The sequence below is a fragment of the Sitophilus oryzae genome, unplaced genomic scaffold (genome assembly GCF_002938485.1).
Source record: "Sitophilus oryzae breed Bouriz unplaced genomic scaffold, Soryzae_2.0 scaffold_1744_pilon_pilon, whole genome shotgun sequence".
NCBI lineage: Eukaryota > Metazoa > Arthropoda > Insecta > Coleoptera > Curculionidae > Sitophilus > Sitophilus oryzae.
In genome coordinates this window covers 1,848,006-1,872,360 of record NW_022146440.1, presented here as the reverse complement: position 1 = coordinate 1,872,360, position 24,355 = coordinate 1,848,006, and the positions used below count along the sequence as shown (strand labels likewise).

The 24,355-nt window shown below is 33.3% G+C and overlaps 2 protein-coding genes across 2 annotated transcripts in view; one reads left to right on the top strand and one right to left on the bottom strand.

Moving 5' to 3' along the window:
* Positions 1–24,355, bottom strand: part of LOC115881864 (pancreatic triacylglycerol lipase-like) — a 249,470-nt gene that overhangs the window by 66,048 nt on the left and 159,067 nt on the right. The gene's annotated exons all lie outside the window — the stretch shown is intronic.
* LOC115881859 overlaps positions 1–24,355 on the top strand; it is a 74,841-nt gene that overhangs the window by 26,884 nt on the left and 23,602 nt on the right. Inside the window, exons 8-11 of the mRNA XM_030899556.1 lie at positions 5,212–5,336; positions 10,444–10,595; positions 13,750–13,994; positions 16,931–17,171. Of these exons, the coding sequence (XP_030755416.1) occupies positions 5,212–5,336; positions 10,444–10,595; positions 13,750–13,994; positions 16,931–17,171 (763 nt within the window). The remainder of the gene's footprint in view (positions 1–5,211; positions 5,337–10,443; positions 10,596–13,749; positions 13,995–16,930; positions 17,172–24,355) is intronic.

Here is a 24,355-nt window from a genome sequence, read left to right as displayed (position 1 = left end):
AAGATAGACCGCCATTTGCTAGCGCCATGTCTACTTTTGAGGTGCTGATGATGATTAGTCACGGCCTGCATGTATCCGACCACATCATCGACAAGTTATGCCCAGTATTCTTGATACTCTACGGTTTCTTTGTTCAACTCTTACTTTACGTCGTTGTAAGTCAAGGCGCCTATATTTATTCTATATTTTTTGTTTAAGATTTTGCCATTAGTATTTATATTTGTGTATTTTGTATGGAGGCTTACCAACTGTGGTACCAGTTTTCCAGCACAAAAAACCAACAACAAAAAGCCTACGCCAGTATAGAAGCGTATATGGCACATAAGGCACTGCCAATAAAACTAAGAAACCGGATTTTCTTGTATCTGAATTTCAAGTTTCAAAGGAAATTTTATAAGGTAAGTATACTAAATGACATTATAAATGATACCCCTATTGAGAGTTGCTTTAATTTTCACTATAGGCTTGGTGCATTTCAGTTAATTTCAACAAATTCCGACAATAGCGCTTTACGACAAAAATCAGAAATTATCAATATATGTATAGTTCACGCCGGCGCCGCCGCGCCGCGCCGCCGCCGTCATGTTGATCGCATTAAAATAATATTGAAAACGTGGTTGTCATAATATTTAAGTATTTTAGTTTGCTAGTGCAGTTATTGAGACTATAAAACACTCAGGTATGAGGTATGTGTGATGTAACGCTGTTTCGGGTAGTAAAAAAAGTGAAAAAGAACTAGGCGTCGTGTTGTGTTGTGACAATTTCAAATGTTAATAACATCACTATCAAAAATGGATTCAAGCAGTTCGACGAAACAAGTGAGTAAACAAAGGGCTCGCTACATAATCAGAATATTAAATAGACCTATACTATGAGAGAATAAAATATAATTTTCAATATTAATGGTATACTTTTTTTAATCAACTAGTGATTAAATATTTTATGAACATCTTCTAAAATTATAATTATGTACCTGTACGTAAAAAAATTCGTTATAGCCAAAATAATCCCAATTATGCCCCACTAGCAAAACCTGTGATTAAAACTATGCTCGCTATTGTAGTTGAACTCGTCTAAAAAGTTTTTTTATCTGCGGAATAATAAATTATAATACTAAAGTTATACCTTCTGAAGATATCAAAATACCTATTTACTTTTTTATTTTTATTTTTAGAATTTTCACAAATTACACAACGAAACTTAATTATAACACTTTTAGAATAATTAAGTAATACATTTTTCGTATACCCGCTATTTAAACCAGTGTATTTGTATATGCTAGTTTTTTTACGATATTCCCCGATGGTGGCAGCGCCACTAAATACTGAATACAGCCACTAAATACTGATTAGAATTTAAACGCGCAACGTCGTAAAAAATATTTCCTTCTAGTAAAAAAATGACAATATCGGATATATTAAGTTAAGCATCTTATAGATAATTATTTTATTTGTTTTACAGGAGTCCAGCATTAGTAAAATTACGCCGTCAGTTTTGAAAAAGGAAATCCTCATTGCGTTATCAAGAAATAGCATTTTTGAAGTCGAATTATTCAAGGACATTCCTATGGACGGTTTGACAAGCTTGCGAGCTAATTTGATATACCTGATTTTTCTACCTGGAGATGTTATTATCGAGGCTGGAACAACAGGTAGGTATTTAAACAGTGGTTTTTGCTGTTTGCTTCCTGACTAACTAATATGTCCACACATATAATGACCACAGAAAGATTATAAACGGGAAGAACCAATATTAAAAAAGCCAGGTCACAACAATGTGGTGGGAAACCAAGAAGCAGACAGACTTGCCAAAGAGGGGGTCAGGAGAGAGGCCATGGCAGATGACCCACCACTTGTGACGATCAACACACTGAAGGTAGCTGTAGAAACTACCATCAAGGCAAACCAGCAAAAAAAGAGACACGGCAACACCGTGAGGACTGCGCTACAACTCGAAGACTGTGGCCAGTGGTAGATAGCAAAAAGACAAAACAACTACTAGAGCTCAAAAAGAACCTAGTACGCATAATTGTAGGTGTCATCACTGGAAATTGCCCCACGCAGGTAAACCTCGTGAGATGGAAGATTTCCAACGACGACTACTGCAGAGAGTGCGGAGAGGAAGAAGAAACCATAGAGCATCTGCTGTGACACTGTCCGGCACTGGAATACCGACGCTTTAAAACTTTAGGGCAAGGTTTTTTGGAGGGACTAGAGGAAGCAGTAGTAGCCAACATCAGCGACCTCGGGAACTTTCCAAGAGTGCGGAGAGGAAGAAGAAACCATAGAGCATCTGCTGTGACACTGTCCGGCACTGGAATACCGACGCTTTAAAACTTTAGGGCAAGGTGTTTTGGAGGGACTAGAGGAAGCAGTAGAAGCCAACATCAGCGACCTCGGGAACTTTCCAAAGAGCTGAAAGTGCTTTAACGCAAAACAGGAATGAGAGGAACGTTTGGTACAATAATACAGGAGTATCGCAATGGACCCACGGCCTCCGAGTGAGAGATCAAACAGGATCAAACCCCAGCAACCTAACCTAATAGTAAAATAAATGGGAAAAAATATAAATTTGCTAAAATCAAATTTACCAATGCTCAAGAGTTATTTATCTTTTATTATTCACATAAAAACTAATTATAAAAAATGAGCGAATTTATGGGGCAGTCCAATACTAAAACCATGGTTGGCTGTAACTCTGGAATCATTAATAATCACTATATTCTTTAGCCAATTATGCATTTATTTGCTTTAAACTGTTAAAGTGAAGAAGAAATGGCGAGTCTACTGTTGCGAGTGGAAAATGAAAGTGCTGAGATGGGACTAACTCTCAACCACCAAAAAACGAAATTAATGTTCGTGGACAGAGGGAAAACCCTACAAAGATCTTTCCAGCTTAATGGTATTGAAGTGGTTCATGATTTTGTTTATCTTGGATCAAACATAAATGACGAAGGCAATTGTAAAATAGAAATTAGACGCAGAATACAGTTAGCAAAAACTGTTACAACTGCCTTACAAGAATATGGCAGGGCAGGCTGATAACAACCCACACAAAAAAGAATTTGCTGCATACAAATGTCTTCTCAATATTTCTTCATGGAGTGGAATCCTGGACCATCAAAGGTAGATGTATGGTAGATAGCTTTGAAATGTGGTGTTACAGACGTATGCTGAGAATACCTTGGACAGCTAGAAGAACTAATCTATCAACAATTAATGAACTCAACATAAACACCCGACTGTCGCCAATCTGTCTGAAACGCATCCTCGTGTACTTTGGACACATTGCTCGAAGACCTGCCAACAACATGGAAAAAATTATTATAACTAGTGATGTCCAAGGGAAAAGATGTAGAGGTCGGCCCCCAACAAGATGGATCGATCAAGTAAGACAAACAATGTAGTACAAACAAGTAAGACAAACAAAAACCCCTACACTCAGCTATCCATTGAGCTGAAGACAGATTAGCCTGGAAAGATCTTATAAAACAAAAATTATTCTCATAGAAGTCACGACCCTCAGCAGATCGGAGAGAGAGAGAGAGAGAGAGAGAGAGAAATCATCATCATCATCAACAAGCCACTTAAGTCCACTGCTGGACGTAGGTCTCCCTCGTGTGCTTCCATAACTCCATATCTTGAGCTATTTGCATCCAGTTACTGTGGAGACGCCTTAATTCGTCATGCCATCTGGTTGGAGGACGGCCTCTGCTCCTGAATGCATCATGTCTTGGTCTCCATTCTATAATTTTCTTTGTCCATCGGTCATCGTTTAGCCGTGCAATGTGCCCTGTCCAATTCTATTTCAAACTTTCCCTATGGCATCCATGATTTTTGTTCTGTCTCGTACTTTTTTTTTCTCGATATTCAGTACTTTTCTCTCAGATATAAATCCAATATTGATTTTCCATTGCTCTATGCGTTATTCTGATTTTGCTTACTGTTTCCATGGTTAATGTTAGGATCTCCGCACCATATGTTAGAATATATCAAATATAAAGAAGATATTTTTACATCAAGTAACAGTAACATCTTTAGGAGAAGTCATGTATAGATATTTTCACAATATGGCAACCATTTATCAAACGTACCATTGCCTGGCGTCATCAGCGGACAATAATCTCACGTTTGACTGCACCCAACTTCATTGACTCCCCTTCCCATTTGAAAAAAGTTGGGGATGACACCCCCGCTTAGAGGGTTGAAGATTTTGCAATCATTTTTGGGGCAAAAGTTGTCCCCCTCACAAACAAAATTGACATGTTTTTCGATTTTCTGAAAAAAAAAAATTACCCTGGCCGTTATGCCTTGCGGAACGTTTTCGATGGGCCACCCTGTATAATAAAGAACAAACCTAATGGTGCGTTTAGACTTAAGCACGCACGCACTGATCCTCCGCGAATGCTCAAGTGTAAACGGCTGTGCGCGCACGCTCACTCTGAATCTGTTTGTGCGCGAGCAGCCGCGAACGTGAACCGTCTGGTGTCGGTTTATGGTCCGTGCTCAAAGGGATTTTATGTGTGCGCGAACGCTCAATTTGGACCGGCAATTTGTTTTGTCTACGTTCGTGCGTGCGTGTGTGATTTTTTTTCGTTTTCTTTATTAAAAGTATGGAGTGGATTAATGAATCTTCGTTATTATTAATTGAAAAATATGAAAAGTTGCCTATATTATAGGATGTTAAACATTCTTTGTATTATTAAAAAATCAAAAAAAAATATAACGCACGGCAAAACCTTGTAAATAAAATTAATATTGAATATGTCGATATTGAAATTGTTATTCTAAAATTTGTATCTTTTGTTCGTAATTTTTGGTGTTATTAAATTTTGTAAATATTTAAAGTCGGGCGTGGTCATTCTTGTAAAGTTTTTGAACTGATCATAGCCCTCCTCAGATACTAAGTTGTTGCAGGGTTTGCCACCAGCGACGATGTTTTCGATTTTTCTTCTTTTTAATAATTAAGCTGTGCATTACAATGACTGCAGCCTCGACTATTTCTTGGTCGTCCATTATTTGGGCCAACACAACTCTGCTGTACGCGCACAAATGGACTCGTCACTTCATTCGTCGAAAAATAAGTTTTTAATTTGAACGGAGCAGAGAGCGCGAACGAATGCCGTGCGCGCACGCTCAGCTCGTGCGTGCTCAAGTCTAAACGCACCATAATACTGTTATTATTCATTATTTTATTTATGATTATTTCTAGGCAACAGTATGTTTTTTATTCTTACTGGCACTGTTACGGTAACGGCAGTAAATGGCACAGAAATTTGTCGGTTAAAAGACGGCACTCACTTTGGAGAAATAGCCCTGATGATTAATATAGTAAGGGTAAGTCGAATTTATTGTAGTTTTTATAATATTGCATAGCATATACCGTATAATCGGAATCAACGGGAGAATTAACTTCTTGAACAGTATTAGCATTTTACTTGTAGCTTGGCTGTGCTTACCTCTGATTCGATAGCAATAATAATCGCCTAGATAAACACCGATCGTTGATTATCTAAATCCCTTCTAAAGCCTCGTTCTCAGACTTCGTCGTCAAATGAACGAATGCAACACGTCAAATGAACCAATGAGATTTGTAGAAAATTCAAACAGCTGTCAATTTTAAATTTAGACAATCTTTGAAGTGTCAACCACTGTCGTCAGCGACAACACGTTTACGGCTTAATAGTTGAAACATACAGTCAAAAATAGAACAGGAATACCCAACATCTTCGGAAAGTAAATTTTCAAAATTTTATCTTTTTTAGTAATAATAATACTTTTTAATAATAGTAGTTTTTTCTTCAAGCCCCATCTTTTCGATATTTTAACGACGTTTCGTGCATGCACTATGACGTCCTATTTAATGTGTATTTGGAGCGTCGTAACTCGGACCCTATGTAAGCCAGGGCTCGGAATGTAGTCTACATTATGTATATATTTTGGCGACGCGCGAAGTCTCGTGCACTACGAAACCCCATTATCAATGAATCAATTCAAAAAATCGTCCGATTTAAATAAAATTTGGTATATTAATAGACTGGATAAAACACGTGTCACTGTGACAGTTAGTTTTGACGTAAGAAACGTCAAAAATTGATGTCGTCTGATCACGACCAAATTGGGTAGACTATGTTGGCGACGGTGGACACGGTCCCGCCCTGTAACTGCAAAGTTAGATACGTTTCGTTTACATCTTCATCAGGGTGGGACTAAAGATTTGATATTGAAGAATTCAAATGTCCAAAAAAACTGCCATTGTTTTGAGTACATAAAATGCATCTCGTTAAAACTGAATTACAAGCTTTTCTCACAGAACGGCCGGTCGACTTTAATAAATTTCTTCAGTACCGCCTCTTCGAGTGCCTCTCTTAATTCATAAGTTGTTTTGTAAACCTTGTTGTTAACCATACCGCATGAAAAAAATATATAATGGATAGGTCAAGTGATCGAGGAGGCCCATGCAATTGATCCAACTCTTTCTATCCCTGATTTTGCATAATTATGATATAAATAATTTTTAACCTTTCTTTCATTATGAGCGGGAGTGTCATAATAAAAGTCAAGTTGGAACCACTCTATTAATGCACGAGTATCTAAATTTAACTTTTCTAAAAAATGTAAGTAACGTTCACCGGTTAACCTATCCTCCAAAATGTATGGCCAAGAAAAATTGAACCAACCCTAAATGCTGTTCTTCATTTGAATTCATTCATATTTACAATTTTTGTTTATTTTAATTTTCAAAGTTTGGATGTGACAGTTTCGCATTACTGAGAGCAACGACGCGACGATTGAACTTGTTTCCATGGCTAACTAAGTGAAATTGTTGAAAAATGATAAGAATTGGCTATAACTCAATAATTTTTCGAAAGAAACATATTATAGCTTATATCGAGGAAAAGCTTAAAATATGGCGCTTTTTATGAAGTCATGGCCAACTATGGTTTCCATTTAAAAAAACATATGTTGTGCCATATGTCAAAAATGACAGGCTTTAGGAAAAAACGGACGACACAATCTCATTAAGGATGTGATTATCTACAACGTTTATCTGAAAACGTTTTGTCTAAAATAGATTATAATGGAATTAGGGACAATTTTTGAAATAGCCGAAATTTGTTTTTTTCGAAATATATTTTTTCAAAAATCTGAAAAGCGCATGTTTATGACCCCATAAAACTGCAATTCTTTCCCCATTTAACCGACTCTCTATCTCCAGTAGTTTCCGAGATACCCATAGAGAACATCGTAGGAAACTCACCCTCTATATTTGAATTTGTCTGAAGCCCATAATGTGTATTCTGCTAGGACATTTAGTACCATACGATCAAATAAAACCGCCGTCAGAGATAGCTTGGAAATGAAGATTGCTGTCATTTTATATAATAAAATAAAATGACACTTGATGCCGTTTTTTTCGATCATACGGTATAAGCAAATGCTTTCCAATGAGGCAAATTCACTTATTTTTTATTTCTGTAATTACATTTTACCATTAGACGGCACATATTATTGCTAAAACGCCGTGCGAAGTGTTCAAGTTAAACAGAAGAAGATTCCTGGGTGTAATACAGAATTATCCTGATATATTTAGGGATATAGAAAGACTGGCCAAGGAACGTGTAGTGGAGAAATCGACATCTCAATTACAGCTTTCGTTATAAGGGGTCATTATTTCAATAAGTTAATTTATTCTTATATTAACTACATTTTAAGCATGCAGGTTTATTGCATGACGATATATTGTGTAGGAGAATGAATAAATGTAAATTCGTTTCAAAGTTGTTGTTACTAATTAATAGATAGGTATTATATTCGATGGAAAAAAACGGCGTCAGCAATGGCTATGAAATGAAGAGCGCTGTCATTTTATATGTAAAATTATATAGGGAATGTCATCGATCGTCACTTTGAAGCCAACTGGACGCCGTTTTTTTTCGATCATACGGTATTAATGTTTGTAATGGGATTTATATTAATGTTAATAAAAAGTTTATAGAAATACCAATACTATGATATTCTTTATTGATTTTGAAAAAAATACCTATAATGAACAATATAATAGAACAGTACTACTTATTAAGGTGTCCGTTATTTACCAAGTTGATCATTTCTCTAAAGACGCCCTCTAGATTTTTAGTTTATTGTCTAAAAAATAATAATAGACCATTGTAAACCCTTAATATTCACAATAAACCTTGCCCCAAAGACGATTCATTTTCCATTTAAATTTAATAGGAATTTGCCACCTTGTGTAAATATTTTTTTTTCTCTCGGTCTTGTTCTCTCGCAGCCATGATAATGACATATTCTTATACAGAATTGACGCGTTACAAAAAAGGTCTCTAACAATTTTTCGATAAACCTACTCCTTCAAAAGTTATTCACGGTTAAAGTTAACCACTCGGTAAATGCCTAAATTAGTTTAGGCCTGTTTATAATGAAAGGCAAGTTTATAATGAAAGACAAGAAAATGACCCACGATTTAAATTTGGCGGGTATCATTGGAAAATAATCGGGAGACTTCGACCGGCTAGACCTTAGGGCTAGACACAAGTGACTATAGTCGAGATCAATGACTAAAGAATTATAAGGACATGTAACGCCCATATACGGGCTGCAGCAGAATTTGTGACCTTCGAGGCCATTCTTTTGATGGCAAACAATGAGTCATCATTTGGTCACCAGCGACAATTTTAGCAATTTTAATAGTTTGTGTGTAGTAAACTTTGTATAAACTTTATTACAATGGTGACTAGTTGTTCAGCTTTCAAGTGTAAAACTAGATTTATAAACTCGGGAGTTGGCATTCAGTTGAGGTTCAGTTGCAGTTGGATGTTCGCGGCAGTTGAGGTTCAATATTTTTGCATTTATAAATTGTCAGTTTCGGTTGTAGGTTAGGTTTGGAATTGTGAAAATTTCGAACGTTTTTCTTTGGATTTTCTATGTCTGTCTGTCTGCCGTCTGTAACACGATAACTCAAAAACCGCTGAACCGATTTTAACCAAATTTGTCAAAAAGTTTAATTCATGATTTTACCATTGTCTTTTCACGATCATGCTTTTGTCAATTTTACTCATGGTTTATTTTTTCTCTCAAAAACTATTAGAGAGGTATAGCTTATTATAATAGAAAAATAATTATGAGATATGAAAGTAGTTTCCAAAAATGTAATAATATACTGGGTGTTCTATTCAAAATAACAAAGATGCTACCACTTTTCAACTGATGCAGCAACATTGTAACGCTGAAAATATTTTAGATAGATGGAGCAGGTGAATTTCCTGGATAAAGTTATGCCGCCATATGTATATTACACACGACTTTGCTTAGGGGACTTTCACATGCATTTTTCTACTTAGTTCTTTCTAGAACAAGATTATCGCATAAGTCTATCCTTCTCTCTACATACGCATACGCTACTGAGCATGCGCAGAACGATATTAGCCGTGAATGCTAACTTGGTTCATATCGAATATATCGACTTTCGTTAACTTATAACCCAAATTTCAACTTTCAAAAAGTTTAATTCATGATTTTACCATTGCCTTTTCACGATCATGCTTTTGTAAATTTTACTCATGGTTTATTTTTTCTCTCAAAAACTATTAGAGAGGTATAGCTTAGTATAATAGAAAAATAATTATGAGATATGAAAGTAGTTTCCAAAAATGTAATAATATACTGGGTGTTCTATTCAAAATAACAAAGATGCTACCACTTTTCAACTGATGCAGCAACATTGTAACGCTGAAAATATTTTAGATAGATGGTGCCTTTATGTAAAAATCCACATTTTCAAAAAAAATCTATATCACCGGTTTTCGATAAACGTCTCACGTCTCACCACCGTAAATCCATCATGAATCACCCTATGTAAACGTTGTTTACATAGGGTGATTCATGGTGGTGGAAATACAAACTACCAAATAATACAAATTAGTTAGGCCAATCAGGCAATATAAAAACACTAAAAGAACATAATTGTTTTAAAACAAAGCATTTATAGTCCATATTGATATAAAATATTCTTTTTATAATACGTTTTTAAATCGACTAATATTCTACTTCTATTAAATGCTGTTAAATTTACGTTAAATTCTAGTTAAATTGGATAAACATGCACAGTGTGCTTTAGTAATTTTAAATATAACTCAGTTTCTATGGAATTCAACGTTGCTGTCAAATTGAGCTGACAGGTACTTCACTGCTCCAGTTAATTATTTTCGTTAATACATAAACACAAAAATACAATTACTACAAGTACTGGTACTACTAGTAAAAAAATATTACCTAAAGGTAAAGATAAATTATTGAATATGCGATTTAAGAACTATGATTGAATTAAAAATATAGAGTAAGGTATGTAAATTGATAAATTTTTATGATTTGGATTTTTTTTATAAATTTAATATAATTTTATACAATTTTTGTTTTGTTTAAGCTAATACCAGAAGTTTATTTAGCAGTGAACATGGAATATAGAAGACAAGATACCAAATATCATAAGTGTGAGTTGCAGGACGAACCCGATGATGTAGTAAAGGCTTTTATAGATACCGGAATTTTTATTAAGATAAGAAGAAGAATTAAAAGGTAATATCGTTGACTGAAAGAATTGGGAAGATACGTAACCTAATGGGCAAATTCGTGACAAGGCTGATGCGATTTCCCCTTATGTCTCAAGTGCTGTACGGTGGAGCGTCTACATATTCTGCGGCCAACGCATAAAACACTAATTTTCTCTAATTCGGCTATCATAAGGCATATCGAACAGCGTGGAACTGAAAGCAACAGTGTTGCCATATTAAAATGTGTAATATCTGTAATACGTTTGAGGAAAATATCTTTGGATGAAAAATCCGTGTTTATGTATTAAATATTTATTCCTGTTAAACATAGAATAAACAATAAAGATAAAAATTCATTTATTGCTACTGAATATTTCGTAAGATCGAAAAAACTCGTTTAGTTGGCTTCGAAACAAACTACTATTGACATTTACCTTAATATTTTACATATGAAATAACAGCGATCTTCATTTCCAAGTCAAATCTGACGCCGTTCTTTGTTTAATCATGTAATAGTATATTAAACTGTCTAATGATAGAATATCCGTTTTATTAACGTACTGTACCCAAAATCCGTAAATCTATGGATTAATACAACACTGTTCTCCGGCAAACACTCACTCTGTCAGTATCCTGTATCTGCTGCGCAGTAAAAGATCAGCGTGCAGCGGCGCAGAGCTTAACTAAATCTCGGACAGGTTGACTAGAGGCGACGGTATCGCCAGCTACATCTCGGACAGGTTTTGTGCCACGAAATCGCCCATAAGGTTGCGCATCTTCTTATTTCTTCATTCAACGGTAATATAGTTCGGCTGATTTGAGCTAGCTCCTTGGTGATTCAAACAACTTATTTTTGCATTAAATTATATTTTTTAAAATGAAGCACTAAATAACCGTGTGTTTCTCAAAAGCGGCTGGAGTAAACAAATACTGAGGGCGTCATTTAAAAATCAAAAATTTTAGTCTTTTCCGGTGAAACAGGAAGTGACCGAAAACAATTGAATACGTCAATCAATCCTGATTTATATCATATACTAAATAGTTATAGGGGTGAGTCACTTTTGAGAAACACCCGGTATACCGTTAGTTCAGAAAATAGCTTTTTAGAGTTTCTATTACATTCTTTTTATTCGTCAGTTCATCTAGAATGTTGCGTTGCTTTTTTCTTTTTTATTTATGTAATACAAATACATTCATACAGTTCATACCAAATAAACTTTTAGTCACGTGATTATATAAGCTTGACCGGCACAGCGTTGCTCACTTTTATAGATTTTCTTTTAATCAAAATATTTTAGGAAACAAAAATAAAGTAATTATAAATATACAGGTTAGTCCAAACTGTATTCCGGAAACTTCGGCAGCATATTCTGCAGATAAAAATAAGTAAAAAGTTTGAATAAATGTATGTCCTAAAATGCATAGTTTCGAATATACAGGGTGAAGAAGTTTCATTTTTATTGCAATTTTTCCCAACTAATTTCTGAAGCAACATTAATACTCGGATGAAAATTGGTGTTTGGTAGTTTTTTGACATAAGAAATTTGATTTTGATGTCAATATGACTCCTATTTCTAGAGAGCGCCACCTACATGTGTTTTAACTGTTTTGGAGAGTATTAACTTTTCGTGCGTACCTGTATAAAACTACTGAGTGAAAAAATATACATTTCCGTGATTTTTTACGTAAAAAATGTCTCTTGGTAAAAGTCGCAACGAACAACCGTTCTCAAGATATTTAGAATGAAAATAGTCAATACATGTCATTATTGACAAAAAATAAGCATGTTCAGTCGACAGATATTTGACTGAAATGATAAATTTGGAAACTTTTTATTTTTTTTAAATTAATCTTAAATTTTTTCTGCGAAAAAATGATGATAAAGAACTTTTAGCACAAAAACATTTCAAATTTATGATTTTAGCTTAATAACTATTTGGTCAACATGCTTAATTTATGTCAAAGATGACAGGTTTTGAAAATTTCGACTCCAAATATGTCGAGAACCATTACTCGTAGCGATTTTTATTAAGAGACATTTTTTACATAAAAAACGTCATAAACGTATATTGTTTTACTCAGTTGTTTTATACAGGTGCGGACGAAAAGTTATTACTCTTCAAAACAGTTAAAAATATGTAGGTGGCACCCTCTACAAGTAGGAGTCATATTGACATGAAAATCAAATTTCTCATGTGAAAAAACTCCCAGACAACAATTTTCCTCCAAATATTTACGTTACTTCAGAAATTATCAGGAAAAAATAAAAATAAAAATGAAACTTCTACACCCTGTATCTCCGAAATTTGGCATTTTAGGACATACATTTATACGAACTTTTTTACTTATTTTTATCTGCAGAATATGCTGCCGAAGTTTCCGGAATAGAGTTCGGACCACCCTGTATAAACAGTTATTATTTACATCAACAAAACTCTTTCTTAGCAGCACTTAAAGGACATCAATTACTATTAATTTATTTTCCTTTAATTTATGTCCCTTAAGTAAATTACCATTACTACTTTACTACCGCTTTCTCGTTCAAAATATTCTAATAAAGTTGCCATTAATTTTTTACCGCTGTTAAGCTATCTTGTACACTTCGCACTAAAATATATTCTAAAAAGAACAGTGTTCGACTGCAAGGTCTGCTAGTAAACATTTTTAAGCTTGAATTATCACAACACTATTTATTTAAACCAAAAACTCGTAATACAAAACTAAAGTGTCAAAACGAATGACAATGTCAGGAAATAAATAAATAAATGCGGCAACTTGTCATTTTTTACAGCAGAGCTACCACCTGAATCCCTAGCGCGAAATTTAAATTCCAGTTAGTCAGCACGGCGCCGAATATGTCCATGGTTGGCACCAATGAATTTAAAAATCGCGCCCTCGATTACGTAACTAAAAGTTTAATTTATCAAATATACTTACAGCGCTTTCAGATGGAGCGGACCGTACGCGCGGATGTTTTTTCAATATAGCTCATCCGGACGGAGCACACGCGGCCCATGTGAAATCGTTCATATAAACTCATGGTACTTGCTCGAAGTCGCGGACGGTCCGTCGCGGACGCTCCGCTCCATCTGAAAACGCTGTTAAACATATACACAGAAAAATCAGAAAAAACTACGATAATAAAAAGATAACAATCACTCTGTCTATCTTTTCTTCAGGTTAATGATGATAAGTCAGCAGCATCCTCTAACCAGATTTTATATAAAGTCGCTCTATATGCTCAGGAAAGAAGAGCAACGTCATCTAATCAAGTATTACTACATGATACATCCACTGAGTATGTTCGCCTTCGGCTATCGGATATTCATGGCAATTCATTTGTTCGTCCACTATTTCGTGTGGCCAGTAATAACACCATATTGGTCACCAATACAAATAAACTACTTACTTTTGCCTATTTACCGTGAGTATAAGAAAATACTTTGACTTCTTATATTTGGCGGTACCTAATGCTGGTGCTACTGTAATTCCTATAAGGCTCGTTTAGACGATGCAATGTCAGTTGTACTGCAAGAAGAACAATGTGTCCCACAATTAGGGCGACAAACTGAAAAAGGTTGTAGAGGGCATCAAAACAAGCCATTTGAGTATAGGAACCCATGTCCGGTAAATTTCAAGTTGCATTATTTATTCAAAACATTTGAATTTGAAAAACTGTTCAAAGTGCCGTCCAGGCATGTGCATTTGTGTCTTCAACAGAATGGACGGCACTTTGAGCAGTTTTTGTAAATGTTTTGGATAAATAATGCAACTTGAAATTAACGTTTCACTCCACCTCCTGCCAAAAAGGCACATTTCCGGACATGGGTTCCTATACTCAAATGACTTGTTTTGATGCCCTTTAGAACCTCTTTCAGTTTGTTGCACTAATTGTGGGACACCCTGCATGTACAGGGTGTCCAGTTTAGTGTGTTTTCCAGCATTTTTCGTTTGCGCTCTCGTTAGTTATCGAAAAGCAGTACAAGTTCATTTTTTCAGTGCATTTTATTAAGAGAATATGAGGGAAAGCAAATTTTTCTGGTAATAAAGTAAAATAAGAATACTCTTTTAGACTAGGTTGATACATAATATTTATTAAAAAGTTAAATAATACATTTTTAAATTATTTATGGAAATTAGTATAATATATTATAATTTTTGGAAAGACTCGTGGAAAAACCAAATATACAGGGTGTCCCTTAAAAAATGCTCAGAAGGCTTCCAACAAAAAGCTAATTATAGCTTGTCCAACGACAAAATCCTTGACAGTGTCTGTCATTTTAATCTGTCTGCCATTTTAATTTTAAAGTGGTTTATTTTATTTTACAAACAAATAAGTCGGTATATGCAATTGGAACACATAGCAGAAAATTAATATATTTAAAATTTGAATGACAAGTGATTACTTGAAAATATTGTAAAAAAACTGTATAAAACTGAAAAATTCTAATCGAATTATTTTATTAAAAAAAAATACGGTATGTATTATTAATACAAAACAAACAAGGGTGTTTATATTTTACACAAAAAAACACATACCAAAAAAATATAAGAAAGAACTATTTCTTACTTTCAAGCTCAAGCAACTTCCTGCATTTATTATTACATTTATCAATATAACTTATGTACAAATATAAAATGTTTAACATTGCAAAGGCATAAATAAAACACAACAAAAATAAAATAAAATATTTTATAAATAATAACACTTACTGAATTTTATACCTTAAAAGTGGCATAATTAACTTTAATCTTAATTTTTTTAAACCAGTATCTTTTGACATTATCTCTCTGCAGTACTAAAATTTATTATTTATCTATCGTGTGATGTTATTTTACAGATACTCCAATTTTTGCTACCATATACGAGATAGTATACAAACTTTATTTGTAGCTAATACAAACCTCTGGAAAACTGTGACACTCGGCACCGAATATTAACTGTAAACTATGGTCTGGGTTAACCACTTAATTTTCCCTCGGGTTTTCCTCCACAAAAATGGAAACACGAAACACACGTAATAACACAGTCCAAAGTGCAAAATATTTTTATTTTACATAATTTGACACAAAATTATAACCTATAATTTGGCAGTTGGAGAGTTTGACTACTCTCAAAAATCATCGGCGTCCGTTTGTCGCTCATCGTTCCGTTAAACCAATAGTATTGAAATGTGATCTGTCATTTTTGAAATAAACCAATAAAAGTGGTCAAAAACAACAAGAGACGACGCATGGCAGATTTATATATAAACCCATCTATAGTTAACTTAAAAAATGTTAGAAACTTTTTTTAGGGAAATAAATGGATTGGTATGGACGTCATCTGCTTTTTTTCTGTCATTGTTTGTCGAAATCTTACATGAGAAAAAAAAAACAGAGTATACACCACTGGATTCTATGTAAAAGGCCCTACGTGGTTTCCATCTTTTCGATAACTTATACGAGATACGGGAAGAGTCGAAAAATGGAATATTTTAAAATTCGCCCTGTATTTCAGGAACTACGAAGGCTAGGATAAATCTGTTTATAGTTTGTATCAAATAAATTTTTAGTCACCTTATTAAGCTGACCGGCACAGCGTTGCCTAATTTTAAATATTTTCTTTTAATCAAAATATTTTAGGAAACAAAAATAAATTAATTATAAATACATATATATATATATATATATATATATATATATATATATATATATATATACATATAAACATTTATTATTTACATAACAAAACTCAACTTCTTAAAAGCAACAAACAAAACAAAGTTGCGATGAGTTTTTTTACGGCTATTAAGCTATCTTGTACCACTTCACATTCAAATAGGTTATAAAAAGAACAATGTTCGACTGCAAGGTCTGCTAGTAAACATTTTTAAGCTTAAAGTATCACAACATAATTAATTTAAACCAAAAACTTGTAATACAAAAATAAAATGTCAAAGCGAATGACAATGTAAATAAATAAATAAATAAATGTGGCAACTTGACATTTTTTACAGCAGAGCTACTACCTTAATCCCTAGCAGGAAATTTAAGTTCCAGTTAGTCAGCCCGGCGCCAAATAGGTCCATGGTTGGCAACAATTAATTTAAAAATCGCGCCCTCGATTACGTAACTAAAAGTTTAATTGGTAACAAATATATACAGCGTGTTTAGTTTCATAAAAAAGTAGCGCAGTGATTTAGAAACCGTATATTTGTATCTCTACTCATAAACGAAAAACAACATAAAACACACGAAAATGAGACACCCTGTACTAAGTTATTGATCACCCATTTAAAAAATGCCGTATTTACTTCTCCAAGAGCTTGAAGATTTTAAAAATCATTTTTCAATACCTAATTACTATTTTTATTTTAGCTTCTTATGTTGTATTGATAGTTCTCAGTTTTTTCACTGGTTATGCCGACAAAACAGTTCACACCATTGTGTTGAATCCGAAAAGAGTGACCAATGTTTATTTGAAGTCACATTTTGTAATAGACGTGATTTGTGTTACGCCCTTTATATTCAGGATGTTATTGTACAAAGGCATATTAAGCACGGAGGACCAATATGCGCGTATTTTTAGATGGATATTACCATTAATGACATATTTCAGGTATTGCAAATATTTTTATGTGAAAGCGTTTCGAAATTGACAGTTTTATATTTATTTGATATATATATATATATTCTTTTATATACTATATCTAAATATATATATTTTATATACTAGTGCCTATATATATATATATATATATATATATAAACAATGAAAATATTTATTTATATATAAATCTATAGGTACATATATATTTAAATATATATAAATGAATACATAGATATATATACTTATCGTCTATCTCATTTATTATTTACATCAACAGAACTGTAAGTTTAAAGCAACAAACAAAACAAAGTTTCTTGTACTTTTTAATGGCTATTAAGCTTCTGCTTCTACGTGCACTTCACATTCAAATAGGTTATAAAAAGAACATTGTTCGACTGTCCCCAGGTCTGCTAGTAAACATTTTTTGTTCAATTGAAGTTTCACAATCTAATTAATTTAAACCAAAAACTTGTAATACAACCTCCATGTCGCTGTCAAAACCAATGACACTGTAAAATAAAATATAAACTACACTAACTTGACATCTTTTACAGCGGACAAACAACCTTTTTCCCTAGCAGGAAATTTAAGTTCCAGTTACAGTCGACCGAGGCTTCCTCATCCAGTCCTATGTTGGCAACAATTAATTTAAAAATCGCGCCCTCGATTACACATATATTGAGATATTAATACTACAGTTTAATAAAGTAGGTTTTAATATTCCATAGATGTATTAAATAGTCCTTATACTACTAAATTATAAAGTCGGATACTGTTTAATAAGGATAAGTTCTTTACAATATGACAACACCGATTAGAGGCGAGGGAGCCTATTCTATTCATTTATTACGCTTGTGGGTACGTGTCGCATTTGTTGCGTGTTAATAATTAATAATGTTTTTTATTAAAAATATATTCCGGTTTATTCTAAAATTATCTTCAGAATCTAAAAATAACATACAAATTTTTTAAAATGATATTACATTATGAAACATTATATTTTAATATACCGGGTCGTCTCAAAGTGGCTCAACCCTATAACTTTTTTTATTTTTCAGATAAAAAACAAGATTTAATATGTTAGTAGGTATATGAGCACATAAATTAGGATTTATTGACGTATTCAAATATATTTTGGTCTCTTCCTGTTTCACCAAAATGAGTAGCGCTTTTGATTTTTAAACCCACCCTCAGTTGTATTGCTACTTTATTCGATAAAAATATGAAACTCACGAATAGAATGACATATCCTGTACTAAGTTATTGACATTGTCATTTAAAAACATATCGTATTTTCCAAATTTCAATCCAGTTTTTTTCAATCCACTAATTTTTAATCAATTTTAGCTTGGAAAAATAGTTTTGATCGTTCTAATAGGTTTCGTGTCTTGTCTAGGCCGGTTAAAAAATGTACAAATCATATTGTTGAATCATACAAAGAGTGACCATTTTTTAAATGGAACAAACATTTTGTCATTAGACATATTTGTGAAAATATTTTTATGAAGGATGTTGATACCACACACTTGGCATATTAAGCACGGAGGACAAATATGTCGTATATTTAGATGGACAATTACAATTAATGACATATTTCGAAATTGTCAAATATTGACATATGATATGTCATTCTATTCAGAGTGACATTTTCTATTTAATTGAGATTCGAAATATACCGATTCTTGCCGTTTAAAATCTAAAAGTTATAGTTTTTTCCGACACTACAGTGACCTAAAAGTAAAAGAATGACACGTCAATCAATCCTAATTTATTTCATTTACTTATAATCTTAAAAGGTACAATTATTTTTATTTGAATTAAAAAGTGAATACAAGACACATCCAACTTTTCGTCTCTCTCTTTTCGTCTCTCTAACAGAAATGTAAGTTGTAGGAGTCGGAATAAGTAAATTTCTTGTACTGGCAATGCCGGTAGCTTCTGCTTCTACGTGCACTTCTTTTAATTTCTTATTTGGCGTGTCTTTCTGTCCCATTATTTTTTCCTATTTCAGTTTTCTGTTCAATTGAATTTTCAATGTAATCTTGGAATATATCCTGTTTGAATAATATCCAGGTCGCTTGTAAAACTGTTTGACACAGTGTCTGACCGCATGTTCCAGCTATTTATGAATGAGATGCTCAGTCTATATTTTATTTTAAGTCTATGTTTAAAACTGTTTGTCCGCTCCTGAATCTGCCAGCATTGTTGGAGAGCTGCGCTGGAAACAATGATCAGTGTATTCAATGGCGTTGAAGAGTCCAATAAATTCCGCTATCTTTTTTGGCATACCCCCAATTATATTGATTCCAACTGGCAGGGTACAGCATTGATTTTTTCGATACGTCAAGAAAAATCGCTGATGGGTGACATTGAGTGGTTGAAGTTTTGCAAGTTTTGCGTACTTACGAAATACATGTAAGAAATTGATACCATCTATTATTGGTCCCTCAGTAATCGTAAACACTCTTGGAAAATTACAGTTTCAGCAGCTTGTTGAATATCCAATGACTCGTCATTATCACTCATTTTTTCACAAAACGTTTGAACCTGACAGAACTTTGTCATTAAACAATGCATAAACAATGCCTTAGAAACCGATTATACCAGAACATTTTAAAAAATGTTTAAAAATAAATAATAATAACAGCATGAAAATCTCAAATTATCCGCACTCGACGCATTGTCCAAGTCGGTTTTCGCCTCGTTGGATAATTTTTTGTCCCGTGCTTAAAACAATTTATTTTGCAACTTGTTACATAAATAGCTATTTTTGTCAAAATTTAATTACGGAGAATATATGTCGTCCCCTATCTCACGTACTACATTGAGTAAATTTGTCATTATAGAAGAAATTCAAAAATTACCGGCATTAAACTTGTAATTAAGCTTCATTCAGAACCTCCAAATCAGTGGAATAAATTAGTAGTTTCAATTTAGCGTAGAAGTTTGTTCGCCTAATTTTAATGTAAGCATTCAGAACATCAGAATGCGTGGTAGTAATTTTCAATTAGTGGAAAAAGTTAACAAATCTTTGACTTTTTCACTAATTATACTTCAAAATTTGCGATAAATGTCATTCACAAAACATCCCCCTTTAGAACTTCATCTGTCATGTTAAGAAATGAAAGTAAATAATAAAGCCTCTCGTATTTGTCCGCACTCTAAAAATTTCAATTAATACCTGTATATTATTTTATTTATTTTTACTATATTTTATAAATTTACATTTTTTTAATTGTAAAGTAATATATTAAATTTAAATGGAATATATTACATTATAATTATGTCAATTACAGAATTACAGGCTTGTCTTCTAACATTTTTTTAAATAAAACGAATTGTTAAATTTCAATATATTATGTATATTTGTCGTAGGTATGAAAAAAATAAAATATAAAATGGACAAACGCTTACTTACATTGCAATAAAACTTCCACTTTTAGTTTTGCAATCCAAACGCAATATTTCTACTTCACAAATAAACTATCCGACAACACTAAAATCACTGAAACTTCCGCGGCTGACAACGAAAACTGAAAAATATAACGGCACTTTTTGTTTTGGACCCACATATCAACATTACGCTGTATCCATATGAAAATATCTAATTATAACTTGTAAATTGATATTTTAACATGATTTTAACTATTTCTGACAATAACTAACTTTTTGTTATCAAAATGACACTTTAGACGGCAACTGACATATATGTCATAATATTTGAATTTTAAATATGTATGTAATATAATTTAAATTAATATAATGCAACCTTATACTAAGAAAACATTTATACACTCACAAAATACAACAAAGTCTAATAATACAGTTTGAAAACAATGAATATTGAAATAAAATTAAAAAAGTTAAGCGCGTCCCCTTGTGTCAAAATTAGATGATTAAATTTTCGCATTTTTTACACCATTTGATGACCTGTGGCGCCTCTAGTGTTTGTTCGGGAGGTTGGTCTTTTACACCCACTTATGGCCACTAAAGAAAAAGTTCTAAAGGGGATGTTTTGTGATGTCATTTTGGCCTTTGATATCACCCGTCAAGAAAAATTTTGGTTAGAAATCAAAAGTAGATTGTTTTATAAGCTAAATATTAGGCTTTCTCTATGGATACAACAGACTACCGCAAGCTGTTGCTAGGATATTTTATTAATTTTAATTATGATTTTTAGACATTGTGAATGATCGTAAACTAAAAAGTATAAAGTGTAATTCAAACCACTAATTTACTCCACTAATTGGGAGGTTCTGAATGATGCTTTATTGTAAAATACGTCGAATCCAAATACTACCACTGCCTGGATGCCGTGATAGATACAGTTAAAGCACTTCGCCAAGAACAGTTAACCTATAGGACTGCTCATTCAGCCAAAAGTGTCCGCCAGGTGCATGCGAAAACTACTCGCTTTGTGACGTCATTGTAGTCCTTGTCATGGTTATTAGTCCTTATCCGGCAACCAATAATACACACACGTGCATTATTGGTTGCCGAATGCAAAACGTTCATTATTTAGTTTATTTATTTAAACACCTTATATGTCTGCAGTATAGAAAATTAACTGTATAAATCGTATTAAATACTCGGATAATGCTTTTTTAAGAACAGCAGTTCCCAGCATCACCTTTTGCAAGCATTCTTTTTAGAGTACTTCCATATTTTGCTGTAAAATAATTAATAAACAAAATCGTGGGCACTTTGTCACAATCCACAACACAATATGAACGTATTTATACACTCTATAGCTCTAAAAACTTTAAAGACACCTTTTTCCCATTTAAAATTGACAAAATAATTAACTCAAAATTTCTCAGCTGTTATTTTTATAAGTTTACCATAGGCAACTAATAATACACACTATCATCACGAAGGCTTTGACAAGGACTACAATGACGTCACAACTGTCAGCTGAAGCGCGGGAAGAGGCGAACGTACGTCTTATGAGGATGAGCAATCCTATTAGTTTACCGTTCTTGGCACTTCGCATGATAAAAGTTGTGTCTGTATGGAAGTCTCAAGTGGTGTAAGATAGGGGGTGATATGATTTCGACAGACATCTAAAAAATAACAGAAAATATACAAGGGTTGTCTTTTATATTTTACATATAAAAATGTAAAAGGCCTCTGTTAAGTTATACCAAATGTCCAAATTAAGTGTCAACTTTACTTAACTTAACACTACAGTTTAAGATTGAGCCAGTCGAAAAATGGAATTAAGCCAAGAGAATTTTCGCGCAATAATTTTTTACAATTTTCGAAGGCAGTTATCTCAACAAGAATGCCTTGCCGAGTTGGTTTCTGTTTTCGGGAATTAAGCACCACATCAGTCGACAATTTCTCGTTGGTAGGAAAAATTTAACGGACGGATTAGTCTCAGCGACATTTCTAGGACAGATCGACCAACAATGGCAGTCACCCATGAAAACGTCGATGCTATACGTAAGCCGATCCAAGAAGATCGACATTGCTCATATCGTGAAATTTAAGCAACGTTGGGCATTTCAAAAACCTCAAATCAAAAAATTTTGCGTGAAGAATTATCTGTAAAAAAAATAGTTTCTCGTTGAATACCGCATCTGTTGACGGAAGAATCGAAATTAAATAGAGCAATTGGAGTCCAAAAACTCAAAAAAATATATACGGTTTTGTCAGTGGTGATGAATCCTGGAGTTACTATTATGAACCCGAAAATAAACGTCAATTGGCTGTTTGGGTGTTTCGAGATGAACCAAAACCGACGAAAGTTATCCGTTCTCCAAGTATTTCCAAGAAAATGGTGGCGATATTTGCCTCAAAAGCGGGTCATGTAGCAACAATTCCTCTGCAAGATCAAAGAACTGTTACTACTCATTGGTACATATCTATTTATTTGCTGTGAGTAATTGCTGAGTTTCGAAAAACCAACCCTCTACGACGAATTGTCCACTAAGAGAATGCAAGGTCCCACACAGCTCGACAAATAATTGAGTTTTTAAAGTAAGAAAACATTGAATTTTTAGGAGTATCCTCCATACAGTTCCGACCTAAGTCTCACCGACTTTTTCTTAATTTTCCAAACTTAAGAATGAACTGCATGGTCAAAGTTTCAAGTCTCCAGAAAATGCAGTCAGTGCCTTCAAAAACTCAATTTTGAAGGTACCAAAAAGCGAGTGGAATAGCTACTTTCAGAATTGGCTGCAACGGAAAATGCATTTCTCTTCGACAGGAAAATACTTCAATAAACAATAGTGTTAAAAGTTATCTATTCTTTTTTCTACCTCTATAATATGCAAAACAAAAAGACAACCCTCGTTGGCATCAATTTAATTAAATTTGATACTCACTGTTATGCATTCTTTCAGTCGACAGTTGTACTTATTATTCATTGTGTTTTATATATTAAGGTGGGTGGACCTTGGACGACCATGCTCCTTTGAAGGCCAACTATAAAAACTCATAGTTATTGCCATGTGATGACAAATTCCTTCCACTCACACAGCTCCATTAAGAGCTCGCTTCGTATATAGACTTCGGTCGTCGATGTTAAAATTGTAATTCGCGCGCACAGGAAAAAGGTAAGTTTTTATGTAAATAATCTATGGTTATCTTTTTTTTACTGTAAATTATCATATAAGTTTTTGTTATGGTGCTATAGAAAAAAAAATGCTTTGATTTCAGTTATAATATAGGCACAGAGTGTTCAGACGAAAGCCGGTGGTTCATTATAAGTCCAATCGAAAACTTGACGGTTGGCCTTGCTAGAGTACATGGGCCTTACTAGGAACATTTACAAATCATGAAAATATGAACACTTAGTTTTTAGTTATAAATATGTTCCGGGAAAGTTGAAACAATGTTTTATGTTTATAATATTATTATTTATAAGGCTTATTCAACTTTTTAGCTAAAAAAAGGCCTTACAAAGAACAGACCCATAAGAAAGCCATTATAGGTATTTTTTTCTTTTTGTAATTTCATTCTAAAACGCATTGACAACTTATTTGTTATCGATATATGAGTAATAATCATTACTATAATTTTTAAATAATTTCCATTAAGCTATTCTTAGTTATACGATTGTGTTCAAGGAATTTTTGTTGCGTTTTTTAAAGGAGATTATAATATGTTAAGTATATAATTTTTCGTTTAAAAGAAATAGTTTTTATGTAGTTTTAGTAAAAGCGGATATTTTGATTATTACAACTCTA